We start from the raw sequence: 15085 nt of genomic DNA, 5'->3' as shown, positions 1-15085 counted from the left end.
ATTCTAGCATATAGCTGAAGGCATTATTCTGTGTAGACTAATAAAATTACACTTTTTGTTAAGCCCAGAAATTGATCAATCCACCTAATGTACCAGTATTTACGAAATCCTGGTTTTCCCATAACAGTTAGATGGTAAAAAAAAGTCACGTTTTGGTGAAGTACATTTTACGGCAAAATGCATGATTATGTACAGTACGTGTGCTCACAGTAGACAGTGTCCTTGCTGATCTACATGTATCAGTATTGTATGTTGTTTTGTACAGCCCTGCCGAACCCATGCTGACCCACAGTGTAGCATCAACGGCCTCTCCCCTGCCCCCCATGATCGCCCCGCCCTCCGTGATGAGCTCGCGGGTGGGGCTGCCCATGTACACAGGGGGGATGCCGTATCGTAACCCCACAGGGCCCCCGAGGGATGAGTACGTCCCGGCTAACCTACAAACGCAGACTGTACCCAGTGTGTCACGCTACAACCACCATCCATACATGGCAGAAGGTAAGTGTGGTACGGGAGAACACGGAAAACTGTAAACATCCCTCTTGTTAATGCCAGAATAAACATTTTGGGCTGTTCAAGGTTCAGCTGATTTCTTTTGTTTTAACCCATCATACTATTTTATTTATTTATTTGATTGGTGTTTTACGTTGTACTCATGAATATTTTACTTATACAGCGGTGGCCAGCATTATGGTGGGAGGAAAGCGGGCAGAGCCCGGACGACTACTGGACTATCACTTTACAGCATGGTAGGTCTACTGGACTATCGCTTTAGGGCATAGTAGGTCTACTGGACTGTCACTTTAGTGCATGGTAAGTCTACTGGAGTATCGCTTTAGGGCATGGTAGGTCTACTGGACTCTCGCTTTAGGGCATGGTAGGTCTACTGGACTATCCCTTTAGGGCATGGTAGGTCTACTGGACTATCGCTTTACGGCATGGTAAGTCTACAGGACTATCGTTTTAGGGCATCGTAGGTCTACTGGACTATCACTTTATGGCATGGTAGGTCTACTGGACTATCACTTTTATAGCATGGTAGGTCTACTGGACTATCACTTTTGTGGCATGGTAGGCCTACTGGACTATCGCTTTACGGCATGGTAGGTCTACTCGACTCTCGCTTTAGGGCATGGTAGGTCTACTGGACTATCCCTTTAGGGCATGGTAAGTCTATAGGACTATCGCTTAAGGGCATGGTAGGTCTACTGGAGTATCCCTTTAGGGCATGGTAGGTCTACTGGACTCTCACTTTAGGGCATGGTAGGTCTACTGGACTATCACTTTTATAGCATGGTAGGTCTATAGGACTATCGCTTTACGGCATGGTAGATCTACTGGACTATTGCTTTAGGGCATGGTAGGTCTACTGGACTATCGCTTTACGGCATGGTAGGTCTACTGGACTATCACTTTAGGGCATGGTAGGTCTATAGGGCATGGTAGGTCTACTAGACTCTCGCTTTAGGGCATGGTAGGTCTACTGGACTATCCCTTTAGGGCATGGTAGGTCTATAGGACTATCGCTTTACGGCATGGTAGGTCTACTGGACTATCCCTTTAGGGCATGGTAGGTCTACTGGACTATCCCTTTAGGGCATGGTAGGTCCACTGGACTATCGCCTTAGGGCATGGTAGGTCTACTGGACTATCACTTTTATGGCATGGTAGGTCTACAGGACTAACGCTTTACGTCATGGTAGGTCTACTGGAGTATCGCTTTACGGCATGGTAGGTCTACTGGACTCTCCCTTTAGGGCATGGTAGGTCTATAGGACTACCGCTTTATGGCATGGTAGGTCTACTGGAGTATCCCTTTAGGGCATGGTAGGTCTACTGGACTATCCCTTTAGGGCTTGGTAGGTCTATAGGACTATCGCTTTACGGCATGGTAGGTCTACTGGACTATCGCTTTAGGGCATGGTAGGTCTACTGGACTATCCCTTTAGGGCATGGTAGGTCTACAGGACTATCCCTTTAGGGCATGGTAGGTCTATAGGACTATCGCTTTATGGCATGGTAGGTCTACTGGACTATCCCTTTAGGGCATGGTAGGTCTACTGGACTATCCCTTTAGGGCATGGTAGGTCTACTGGACTATCCCTTTACGGCATGGTAGGTCTATAGGACTATTGCTTTACTGCATGGTAGGTCTACTCGACTCTTGCTTTAGTGCATGGTAGGTCTACTGGACTATCCCTTTAGGGCATGGTAGGTCTACAGGACTATCGCTTTAGGGCATGGTAAGTTTATAGGACGCTCGCTTTAGTGCATGGTAGGTCTACTGGACTATCCCTTTAGGGCATGGTAGGTCTATAGGACAATCGCTTTAGGGCATGGTAGGTGTACTGGACTATCCCTTTAGGGCATGGTAGGTCTACTGGACTATCCCTTTAGGGCATGGTAGATCTACTGGACTATCCCTTTAGGGCATGGTAGGTCTATAGGACTATCGCTTTATGGCATGGTAGGTCTACTTGACTCTCGCTTTAGTGCATGGTAGGTCTACTGGACTATCCCTTTAGGGCATGGTAGGTCTATAGGACTATCGCTTTATGGCATGGTAGGTCTACTGGACTATCCCTTTAGGGCATGGTAGGTCTACTGGACTATCCCTTTAGGGCATGGTAGGTCTATAGGACTATCGCTTTAGGGCATGGTAAGTCTACTGGACTATCACTTTACGGCATGGTAGGTCTACTGGACTATCACTTTTATAGCATGGTAGGTCTACTGGATTCACGCTTTACGCCATGGTAGGTCTACTGGACTATCCCTTTAGGGCATGGTAGATCTACTGGACTGTCGCTTTACGGCATGGTAGGTCTACTGGATTCTCGCTTTACACCATGGTCAGATTTATATTTAGGTCAGTAGGTCATCTATTTCTGCAATGTTGAGAAACTCAAAGCTGCCCAAGAACATAATTCAATAGAACAGTCTAATCCTGTTCAATTAAGTTTTTGTATTCTATTGAAATATGTCGTTATGTTAAAATTGAAATGGTATATTTCAGGGGTCTACTACCCACAGCATGGTGTTTCAACGTTTCCTGCCAGCTTTACCACTGACGTACCTGGTCAGTACCCCGGAGGGGTCGGCTACCATACACCCCCATCCAGTCACAACCTTCACAATGCTACTCATTACATGGGGTGTCTACGAGTCTCGCTACCCCAGCCAGAACCCCTATGAGAACTGGCCCCCAAGCATGCCCTATTACATGGGTCCGGAGACCCAGTACCCACACAGCTTGCCCCCAGATACGCCCACACGCCTCACATGGTGTACCCAGAACAGGTGAGGGTCAGAGACAGTACCTGCTTCGTAACGAGACAGGCACAAATTTTTTAGAACCATGGTGTATGAATGTTTCAATCGTATTCGTACAAGCTATCCAAATTTCTCAACCTTTTGGCACATGGAGAGCAACTTTCAGTGCTATTAATGCACATTTTTAATTTGATTTTGGAGACAAAACTACATCAGTTCTGTTGGCTATTTTCATGGCTTCACAAAAAGTATAATTGTGTTTGTCTGCACAGAATAATGACTTCAGAATATGCTTGAATTAACACCTTGCAAACATGCGAAATTGTTGAAGAATTTGACACAGTAGGTTAGTGTGGGGAGAAAAGCTTTTGAAACATTGGGAAAAGTAACTGACTTTAAATTAAATTATTACATTTATTGATATTTTTTATCTTAATGTATTAATAATAATGGTTACAGACACTATTAAATCTGATATAATCTGCGCAGTCACTCCGCACCCCAGCACACATCATAATATTTAGTGCATGCTCCATGTTAAAAATACTTTAACAATATTAATATTTATCTATTTGGCTGATGTTTAATGATGTTCTCAAAGAATGTTTCACTTATACAGTGGCTTTCATTTTATAGGTGGAGAAAACTGGGGTATAATGTATTGAGGACAACTCCTGTTAAGGGCATAGGAAACACCAAGACCCTGTTGTTCAAAAGTGCATTAGCTGCTACACCTGGTATTAACTTTTGAACTGGGTGTTTCTTATGCTTAAAAAGTCAAGGTCATGGGAAGGATGAAACCTGAATTTTAATAACATTAGATTTGTATTAAAACAAGACTGGTATTAAGATTTAAGCCTGGATTAACTGTTAACACAATTTCGAACAACTAAGAAATAAGAGAAAAGAGATGTGTAAACACCTATGCATTTCCTCCAACTGTTCAGGGGACTTTGTGCACACCATGGTCGACAGCTTGTGTTGCCATTTGCACAATCTGTTTATTCTTGAAGATAATTTGAGGGGGTCCTCCGTGGCCGAGGCGAGTGACACGCCGGCACGGCACAATGACCCAGGAGCCTCTGTGGCCGAGGGGGTTAGCACACCGGCATGGCACAATGACCCAGCAGCCTCTGTGGCTGAGCCTCCGTGGCCGAGGGGGTTTGCACGCCAGCACAGCGCAATGACCCAGGAGCCTCTCACCAGTGTTGTCGCTGTGAGTCCAGCTTAGGCCGTATGTGGGAAGGTCTTCCAACAACCTGTGGATGGTCGTGGGTTTCCTCTGGGCTCGGCCCAGTTTCCTCCCATCACAATGCTGGCCAGCGTCATATAATTGAAATATTCTTGAGTACAGGGTCAAACACCGATCAAATGAATAAATAGATTGAAGACTGTTTGGCTTGTACCAGTATGGTGGGCATATCTGTACATCACAGGTACGGGTATGCTTGCCAGTTATTTGTTACAGTTTGGAATGGTGGCTTACCAAGTTGCGTCCATCGGTATAATATTGACTGTCATCTTATGATTATAAAAATTCCTGAATATAGTGTTGAATAGTTATCAAATAAATGAATATTTGCTCTTGCAGCCTGGCCGTGAGAGTTTAGACGATCTCCATCATCGCAGGAAAAAGATCCTGGTCCACCTTAATCGTGCTCCTACTCCTCTCCCCCCTACCCCCTCAGAGCCTCCCTGTGGGGTGGGGCCACCGCCAACACCCTCAACTGCCCCCCAGGGCATCAATCCCCCTGGATTATACAGACTCAAATCTGTGCCGATGTCAGATTCAGGGATTACGCTACCCTCCCTTGAGAGACGTCCACCGTCATCCCATGAACTGGCAAAGTCTGTCACCGACACGTACAACGCATCCAGGTCCCTGTCAACACTTAGTCTGAGTGAGTGGGTTTGTTTTGTGGATGGGGCCAATTTGCCCGTAATTCTTCAGTCTTTTCATGTAAAAGAAGTGAGCTCCTTCCAGGATATAGCCTAAATACTGCTGATGCATGGTGAAGCCATGTTCATTCTCTATTTTACATGAGGGGCTTCCGTGGCCGAGGAGGTTAGCACGCCATGACCCAGAAGCCTCTCAACAGTGGGGTCACTGTGAGTTGAAGTCATGCTGGCTTCCTCTCTAGCCACAAATGGGAAGGTCTGAAAGCAACCTGTGGACGGTCCTTGGTTTCCTCAGGGTTCAGCCCGGTTTCCTCTCACCAAAATGCTGGCCATCGTTGTATAAGTGAAATATTCTTGAGCATAGCGTAAAACACCAATCAAATAAGTAAGTCAATGAGGAATGGAGGCTCTCTGTTCCCTAGAGTTAGCATTCCAGCCCAGCACAATGATCCAGGGGCCTCTCATCGATGTAGTTGTTGTGAGTTCAGGTCCTTCTCATGCTGACTTACTCTCTGGTCTTACGGTAACGCTGTAACACCAGCAACCATTATAGATGAGTGTCTTAAATCGTCCAATGTTCATCAGTTTTGCATTTGCTAAAGACCACCTGTTTTCTACCAATAAGACATTCAAATATGTGCATTGTATGTCCGGGTGAGAAAGCTTGTCAGTAATTCGACAGATGTCAGTACTTTTCTTCCTGCCCTAAAATTATGTGAGTGAAAGGTCCTGAGTGTGACATTAAACAACAGTCAATTCAGTCTAAATTTCAAAATTTCAAGTATTCTTTGTTGTGGCCTGAGGATGGCAAGTGTGGTCTTGCATGAATTCCTGTGGAGATCATTTGCCTTGCACTGCTATCACAGCGTGAATGAATGATTATGGATTTCCAGTAATTATTGCAGTCATCTCATAGCGACACTAGCATGAAATACAGTTGGAAAACGTTCATGCGACATTTGGAACAGCTCTTCCCAAAGGAAAGGCCCCAGGGTCATGAAGCGACCTTAGACTTAAGTCAGAATTGCAGTCATTAAGTTTGGGGTGATCTTTTCCATTATTTTAGGTGAAATTGATTGTACAATAACTTTACCAGAATTTACATTGTCAGGCAGTATTTTGACCTGAGAAATAACAATTTTGAAGTGATTTGAAAGTTTGACTTAAGTCAGAGATCGCTTCATGATCGCCGGGGCTATTGGATTACTGTGAGCACTTTGGTTTCTTTCACCTTTAAATCTGACCTTTGTCATATGAGTGAAACTGTCTTGATTTTGACATGGAACCCAATCAATTAAATAAATAAATATATAAAGGTTCCTGTATTTTTTTGTCTGTGTGGCAACATTTGTCTCTTGCTCGTTAGGCTTGTACTTTTCCTGTGAGATGACACGCAGCATGAATCTGTCAATCATTCATTCAGTCAATCCTTCATTTACTGAATCATTTCAGGTTCTCAAGGAAGTTGTCCTAGGGAGGGCATGGTCTATACTCCATGGTCGACAGGAGAGTCCTACACGCCCACCTCTGACATTCTGGTTGACACTTCCACCAGAGGGTCCGCTGCGTACACTGAGGTAGTTGGAATCAGTGAGAGCAATCACTCACATAATTAGGAGAGGGAATTAAGGGGAGGGGATTGGGGAGGGGCCTTGCAAAGTGCCAGATAATAGTGCAGACAGTTTGTGGACAACTCCATACTGACTCTTGCATGTTTCTTTGTCTAGAACTTTCTAAATGTTAATTTTTTGTTTTGTTTAGTGAGGGCTGTTATCCAGAAAAGAAAAGGGAGGAGAAAGGGGAGGGACAAGTGGAGGAGAAATGGGAGGGGCTTGGCGAGGTGCCAGACGATAGTGCAGACAGCTTGTGGACTATTCCATGCTGACATTTGCGTATATCTTTACATAGAGTTTTTTTGTCTGTTTTTTCTTTATTGTGTTTTATATACATGTATGTATGGATGAAGTGAGATAAGTTTAAAAAGCATATCTTTCTGTTTTTGTGGTGTTCGTCATTAAACCTAGATATAGCAGTTCAAATTAAGCAAACTCATGCATACTGAGAAAATTGAAGGTACTGCCAATTTATCAGTTTTAGCCAATCAGGTGCAAGTTATTTCTATCCCTTTAGAACGCAGCTTTTCCCTATGACGTCACCTAAACCGTTTTACGTTTTAAGCGTATGAGCTGGGATACAAGTTACGCAGCATCATTATTTTGCTTTCTCTGACGTGGTGTATCTCTATATGAAAGAATTCCATATTAAAATCGTATTAATACATATACCGAGCACTTTACAACAAAATGGCTGTGGCCCATTTAGGTCTGTTTCAAACTTTCTTCTGAAATAAGTAAGGTTGAAGTATTTGGTGTCTTTTCTTTTATATATATATATGTATATATATATATATATGTATATACATGGGTCTATCACCAGATGTTGCACATAATACATGTATATGTACATATCATGACAATAGGCTACCAATTACCTTAGCTTTGCATGCATTTTCATCGCCATGCAAAGCTCTAAATACATTAGAATAGGGGAAACAGCTTGGCAAGGTCATTCAAATGACCTTGACACTATCTGACTTTATCATTGACTGTTAATAGTATCAAAGAGTTATATTTTTTCCTTGAATTGAAGATCAGTTTGTTATTTCCTATTTCAATTTGATGTTTCATGTTCAGTGATGTCATACTGCACCAGTTGGATTTAAGAAAAAAAAACATTTTCTACAGGGTTTGAGAGAAATGTTTCTTTTGTCACACAATGCCTATGTTACATTTATCTACCTATATTTTATTAGAAAATTGTAAAGTTCACATGCACAAGATATTATACATGCATAAACTCATTTTTAACCTCATATAGGTTATTTTCATAGTGCTATATTTGTGGATCTTTCCCCCATAATTACTGACTATTTTGTACACTGTACTCAGTGAAGTAATTGATTTTGTTGACTGTTTTCTGCTTTTACTTGTCCTAATATTTAAAATATGATTGTATGTTTTATCACCATGGAAATAACTAGCCTCAAAAATTCTAAAAGAATTCAAAAGGACCAAAAAAAAAAAAATAATAAATGAATAAAAATTACGCATTGAACATGATCTGTACATTTTCTCACAGAGAAACCAAAAAAATCATCAGTAGTCACCATTCCCAACAACAACACAATCCTCCCATCATGTATATATTCTTGTGGAACGGACTCCATATCATATGGGAAAGGCAAATTTCATGTTCGAATTTGTTGTTACCTCACATTTCATTGAGACACACTCATATTCTTGTCACGGAACAGGTTTTTCTTTTTTTGTTTTGTTTTGGTTTCTTTTCTCCAGTAAGGAAGTTCAGTTTGTGATTTCTGGCAAGTTTGACTGAAGCCGATCAATTCTCACATCCAAGTTTAGTAGAATTACAACATTATCAGTTGTGTAACATCATTTTCTAAACATTTTAAGGTTTACAAGCTTCCGTCATCTCATGAAGCACAGGTGTTTATTGTGTACAGTTCATCATGTTACTTTCAAGGTCATGTGACCCATTTGAATGAAGAACCATAATCTGTCAGGCTAAACTGCTAGTTCTTTTTAGCTCACCTGTACAAAGTTAGGAGAGGTATTGTGAGAGGGGTGAAAAGTGTTGGCATCGGTGTCCAGTTAAGCTTTTATTTTTAGCTCCTGTATAATAGCTCACATACATGGATTGAAGGTTAAGCTTGTTTTAGCTCCTGTATAATGGACTCTCATACATGGATTGAAGGTTAAGCTTTTTTTGAGCTACCTATTGTAGAGTATGGTGTGTAAATCTGTACTCAGATGGAAGGTTAAGAGTTTTGTTCTAGCTCTGGTGTATTGGGCTCTCATATATGGATTAAGAGGTAAGCTTTTTTTTTTTAGCTCGCTTGTCTAAAGTACGTATAATGGGCACTCAAATATGGATTGAAGGTTGAGCTTTATTTTTAAGCTGAAAACTTACATTGACAAGATACAGGTTGTCATCGTATAAAGGAAATATTCATAAAACACCAAATAAATATATTCGCCAGACCAATGAACTATTCAGCACTCTCTTATATCCATTTTCAGTTGTGTGAGTGTATTTGTATGAATTCATGGGCATGAATATGTGCAGAAATGATATTGTAAATGTATGCTGTTATATTTTTTATAGATATATATTATATGTATACATGCATTACATGTTAAATGTAGTACCTTAATTCTTCAACCTTTTTAACCACCTCTGCAAGCAATATTTTGAAACATTCTGAGGGAACTATTATATTTATTTATTTATTTGATTTCTGTTTTACGCCGTACTCAAGAATATTTCACTTATATAATGACTGCCAGCATTATGGTGGGAGGAAACTGGGCACAGCCCGGAGAAACCCACGACCATCCACAGGTTGCTAGAAGACCTTCCCACATACAGCCCTAAAGGAAGCCAGCATGAGCTGGACTTGAACTCTTTAGTGACTCAAGAAAATCATGTTGAGTATCATTTTTGTAATAATTGTATGTATAAATTCCACTGAAAAGAAGTGACATAGAGGTTGAAAAGGTTGAAGATTTACATTATGTACTATTTCGTGGTTGTTATTGCTTAAATGTACATGTACATATGTGTCAGGATGTATTGATGAGAACAAAGGAACTTTTGTAAATTGTTTCTCAATATAAGTGGCAGTGAAGATTGAAGGTTTAGGTTTTGTTTCGTATTTTAGAGAATTGCATGAAATCAGGTACATGTGGATGAAAAGTGAGTGGTATGGTGAGAAATTATCTCACTGATGAGATGTTTGGTTGTGAAATTTCAAAAGATGACAAGCAGTTATGTATGTCCTTTGTCATTGTCATTGCTGACGTCATGTGGTATTACACTTTGTATCTATTTGAATGTTGTTTTATGCCTTTCCCTAGAATATTTCACTTTATATGACTGTAATCAGGTTTACTGATGGAGGTCTCCAGGCTTTTTCTGGGAGAGACCAGGCTGCACCTTGAGGAAACCACTACACTCATTGATGAAACCAGGCTGCTCAAAGGAAACTAGGCTGCTCATGGGAAAACCAGGCTGCTGAAGAGAAAACCAGGCCTGTTCAGGGGAAATCAGGTTATCCGTGTGTAATCCACGCCAGTCATGGAGGAAATCAGACTGCCCATCGGAAAACAAGCTAATCATAAGGCTTATAAAGAAAATCAAGCTGTTCATGGGGAATCCAGGAGGGTACCAGATCGCTCGATGAGGAAATAGGCCCATTCATAGAGGAAATCAGGCTGCTCATGGGGATTTCCGGCTGAACATGTAAGAAAAATCTGCTCTTGGCAAACATAAGCCTGCTCTTAGAGAAAATCAGGCTGCTCATGGTGGAAACCAGTCTGCTCATGGAGGAAACCAGTCTTGTTATGGGGAAAACAGGCCATTCCTAAAGAAAACCAAGCTGGTCATGAAGGAAACTAAGCTGTCCATGATGAAAGCACTGCAAACTCCTACTTCTGATGCACAGTCAGCTGTAAGGCTTTGGCAAACAATCTGGGTTAAAGCTGTGATGTGATTGGTCAAGGGCTAGCGATTTGAAAATGAGACCAATCTGTCATCTACAATGCATATGCCCTTGTGGAAATGTAGACAAAAGCATGTTTACAGAATGTAAGGGATCATGAAAGTTACAGGTACTTATCTTAAATGACTTAAACTTTCATCCATAAGTTGCTCATTTTTCCAGATTCTGAGAGTTTTATTGATTTTAGAAAGATGTTTTGGGGTTTGTTTGGAAGGTATGGTGATATCTACCTGGGAAAATGTAAAATTTAGCACCTGATGTAATATTTCATGACATTTATTTGCCTCCAAAAATGCTCTTTTGTTGTCAAGATTTTGGATCATATGGGGTACATGTACTTTAAAAATTAGCATTGCCCCAATCTCAGAAAATATGGATCTACACAGACATCACTCACTGTATAGTTTATTTTAGGAGAAGTTGTTTCTATCGAGCATTTCCTTGGGACATGGACCAGGACATTGCAGCATTTGCTACTCCTTCATGAGCATACTCCTCGCAGCTCATGTGCTGCTCTCTACGCTCCCTGTACATCACAGCCACCACCAGACAAGTTTGACCTTTGAAGCCTGTGCAGCACGTGTGAGCTTGTTTAGAGCCTCATTACTGATTTCTGTGCGCAGAGCTATAATCAACATTCTTTAATATAATTGTTTCTGGATGTCAAAGATATAGGTTGAGACACCATTTTCTTTTTTGTAACATCAGCTTCTGCCTCATCACCTTGACCTCAGTGACCCTGGTAGCATTCAAGATGCCTGTTCAGAATTCGTTAGTGGTGGCAGTGATGTACAGTTAACCTAAAAAAGAGGAGCTGTAAGGGGTATGCTTTATGAGATTTATTAGAGAAGACATTTACATAAATACTTGCAGTAACAATAAAATTACTAAACAGAAATGTATAGGGAGTGTGAATAAGCAGGATTTAAGCCCTGATTGGAAAGGTACAGTATGTAATCTGAAATTAGTGATTATCATTGGATTTATTCAGTGTGTGGTTTGCCGTGTATTTGAGAATGTCTTACCTGTATGCCGATAATCAGGTATATTTATGTCGGAGGAAACTGAGGGGAAGCAGCAGAGAAACTACTATACAACTCGCTATAAGCATCTGAAAAATCTCCCAACATAAAACTGAAGACCATTCACAAGCAACTTGTAAAGTTAGTGGCCTCATTTGCGGATAGTTAGTGGTCTTGAGTGTGACACATTAAATCACTCTCCCAAAAAGAGTCACGGCAAAAGGACTTTATGCACAGAGTGGATAGTGAGTCCGTGGTACTGAGATCAGCTGCAAAGCCTGTCAGGATGGAGGTTGTGAATGAAACGAAAAAAAACATAAAATTGAAGAATATTTGTCTGACTTCACTCAAGTAACACTAAGCTTCCTGGGATGTGAAAGAAGCTTAACACAATATTATCTCAGTCCTTTCGTGTTAAAAGATCCAGTTTGTTATATGCAAATGTAAGCATTGAAATTTTTCATCTCACTCTCTCCATGTTTTCTTAATTGTTGTATCACAGCTTTGCAGTTGATTTTTAGATTGACCTGTCAAGTCATAAAAGCAAACCTTGCGTTTACTGTAAGTTTACTGTAAATCAAAACATTATAGAGAACTTTTTTTGTTATTAAATGTATGTTGTTATTCTCTTGCAAAGATCTTGCTCACCAAGCTTTCACAGTTGTGAAAAATCTTGAGAAAATTATGTTTGTTTGGCATGGAGTTTTCGTGTCTTTTTTCATGAAGGATACATAGAAACTATTTGACCGAATTGTCAGTAGATAATGATGTGTGTCTAAAAATGTAAGAAAGGCGAAAGGAAAGAAAAATGAGACTGGTGAGAAGTAGATCTGTGTAAGAGGAGGGGCTAATATGGGTGTTATCTATTTCATGTGGTTACCATGGTTACTGTGATGTCTAAGTTGCAATGTTAAAGCAGTCGAATCAAGCTGAGAAGATCCAGATCAAGAGCAATTTCATTGGTCGATTCAATCACATGGGCAGATGCAGGTACTCGCATTCTCACAAAGTGTATGCAAATAAGATGTAATCTACCTTTTGATTGGATGATACATGTATGTCTGATATGTATGTTTTCATTGATTGGTGGAAATGTCCAATGTTATGTTATTAGATAAGTAATGTATATATATATATTGTATATATTTATAATTTATTTGTATTTAAAAGGTTAGATATGTATATTCTCAGAAATACAGTCATATTTTATAATAGTGTAGGCCTAACTTAATCGGCAGCTTCAGTATTTTTTGGCCTAGGCTGCACTGTTCATTGTTACATAACATCGTAGTCCCAAATGATGACCCGAACTATGCAAGAATGAACAATGAATGGCAGACTTAGGTGAGAATTACTTTAAGCAAGTCAATGAACAGGACATAGCTGTATAGTTGTAGTCTATCTGTCCTCTCGCCACTTAATCACTTAATCACCATCCACATTTTTTCTGAGCTAGGGCCCAAGCTCAGTGAGTATGTTATTCATATGACCTTCTGATTCAACATCTACAACGACCTTGGTACTTGAACACAATCTTGTTTCAAGGTCATACCTGGAATGAGAGTTATCATTCATATATATTTGGTTCTGGGTTTTCATATTTTAGGCTATCCAAACTTCATTGTCTTTACCTGGATTTTTATGTATCATTCATTGGAGTAAAACAGTTTGCTTAGAATGTTTTCTGTTCGCATTTTCTATCTTGTATGAAGTTGTGATGTAGTCATTGTAGATATTTGTCCAGTAGCCATCAAAAAGGCTTTCTTGCACTCAGTCTGCACTGTGTGGAAGTTGATGCCAAAGGCTGCGCTTTCCTTGAGATTTTGATACTTTGACTTGAAAACATAGGCCTATTTTTCTTTTCTCAACTCAAAATCACTCCCCAGTATTTGAAATGTTTTGTCTCCTGTTCATTTTGATGTTAATTGTTTTCCAGAAGTACCCTGAAATGGAAACAGAAGAAGAGTTTAACCTGTACAAGGAACTGTCCGATCAGATGAGAGATGTCAATGTGGAGAGTCCCAGCCCTGTGATGTCCACAGCCTTGTCCAGTAGTCCCTCAGCCACATCCACAGAGAGGTAAGCTCTATCCTGTGTGAGAGGCTCTCACAGAACGTGAAGAGTCCCAGCTCTATCATGTCCACAGCCTTGTCCAGTAGTCCCTCAGCCACATCCACAGAGAGTAAGCTCTATCATGTGTGAGGGGCTCTCACAGAATGTGAAGAGTCCCAGCCCTGTCACTTCCACAGCCTTATCTAGTAGTCCCTCAGCCACATCCACAGAGAGGTAAGCTCTATCCTGTGTGAGAGGCTCTCACAGCACATGAAGGGTCCCAGCCCTGTCATTTCTACAGCCTTGTCCAGTAGTCCCTCAGCCACCTCCACAGAGAAGTAAGCTCTATCCCATGTGAGAGGCTCTCACAGAACGTGAAGAGTCCCAGCTCTATCATGTCCACAGCCTTATCCAGTAGTCCCTCAGCCACATCCACAGAGAGGTAAGCTCTATCATGTGTGAGGGGCTCTCCCAGAGCGTGAAGAGTCCCAACCCTGTCATGTCCACAGGCTTGTTCATCAGTCCCTCAACCACATCCATGGAGAGGTAAGCTCTATCCTGTGTAAGGGGCTCTCACAGAACATGAAGAGTCCCAGCCCTGTCATGTTCACAACCTTATTCAGCTGTCCCTCAGCCACATGTAGTTTGGCTTTAAATTAAACAGTCATATTCAGTTGTTCTTATTTCAGGAGTATTCATGGGTGTGCCAAGTCCTCAGCGTCTTCTTTGGACGACGCTTACTTCATCCCGTTTGACCCACCAATCGTGTCCAAATATGGTCCTATATCGAGAACATCCAAAGCCAAACTGAAGAGTTCTGACCCTGTTTTAGTTACAGCAAAAAGTGTGAGTAAAACGTGGTTGTACAGCATTTACTTGGTTGTGTCTAGGTGCTTAGGTTATAGAACTTGTGTACTGGTACTCAAGCCTGACTCAAGCTTCCTGTAACCTTTGTTGAATCCGAGTGTGAAGTAGGGTTTGAACCTGAATTTAAGCACAAGATAATACTGAGAAAAGTTTTACAACTTTCAGCTCTGTTTTAGTTATATGTACATGTACATGTAAGGATTCCCTTGCCTCTAGGGGTTGAGGCAACTTTGTATGGTCATTTAAGATGGTTCTACAAGACCATATGAAAAACAAGAGCATGAAGAGTAAAACGGGGCGTGCTTGGCTGAGGTGGTTAACACATCAGTGTGGCACAGTGACCTAGGAGCCTCAGCAACCTGCGAATGGCCTTGGGTTTCTCTGGGGCTCT

General features: G+C 41.2%; 1 protein-coding gene across 1 annotated transcript in view; it reads left to right on the top strand.

Annotated features, from left to right (window-relative positions):
• The window catches only part of LOC135480986 (roquin-1-like), a 34561-nt gene that overhangs the window by 14694 nt on the left and 4782 nt on the right, over positions 1 to 15085 (top strand). The window contains 8 exon segments of the mRNA XM_064760917.1: positions 266 to 498; positions 3017 to 3179; positions 3910 to 4010; positions 4287 to 4369; positions 4865 to 5174; positions 6625 to 6749; positions 13712 to 13854; positions 14517 to 14673. Of these exon segments, the coding sequence (XP_064616987.1) occupies positions 266 to 498; positions 3017 to 3179; positions 3910 to 4010; positions 4287 to 4369; positions 4865 to 5174; positions 6625 to 6749; positions 13712 to 13854; positions 14517 to 14673 (1315 nt within the window).

This window comes from Liolophura sinensis, chromosome 13 (assembly GCF_032854445.1).
Source record: "Liolophura sinensis isolate JHLJ2023 chromosome 13, CUHK_Ljap_v2, whole genome shotgun sequence".
In the NCBI taxonomy this organism is placed as follows: Eukaryota; Metazoa; Mollusca; class Polyplacophora; order Chitonida; family Chitonidae; genus Liolophura; species Liolophura sinensis.
Note: the sequence above shows the minus strand (reverse complement) of the source record. Positions and strands in the feature narration are given on the sequence as shown.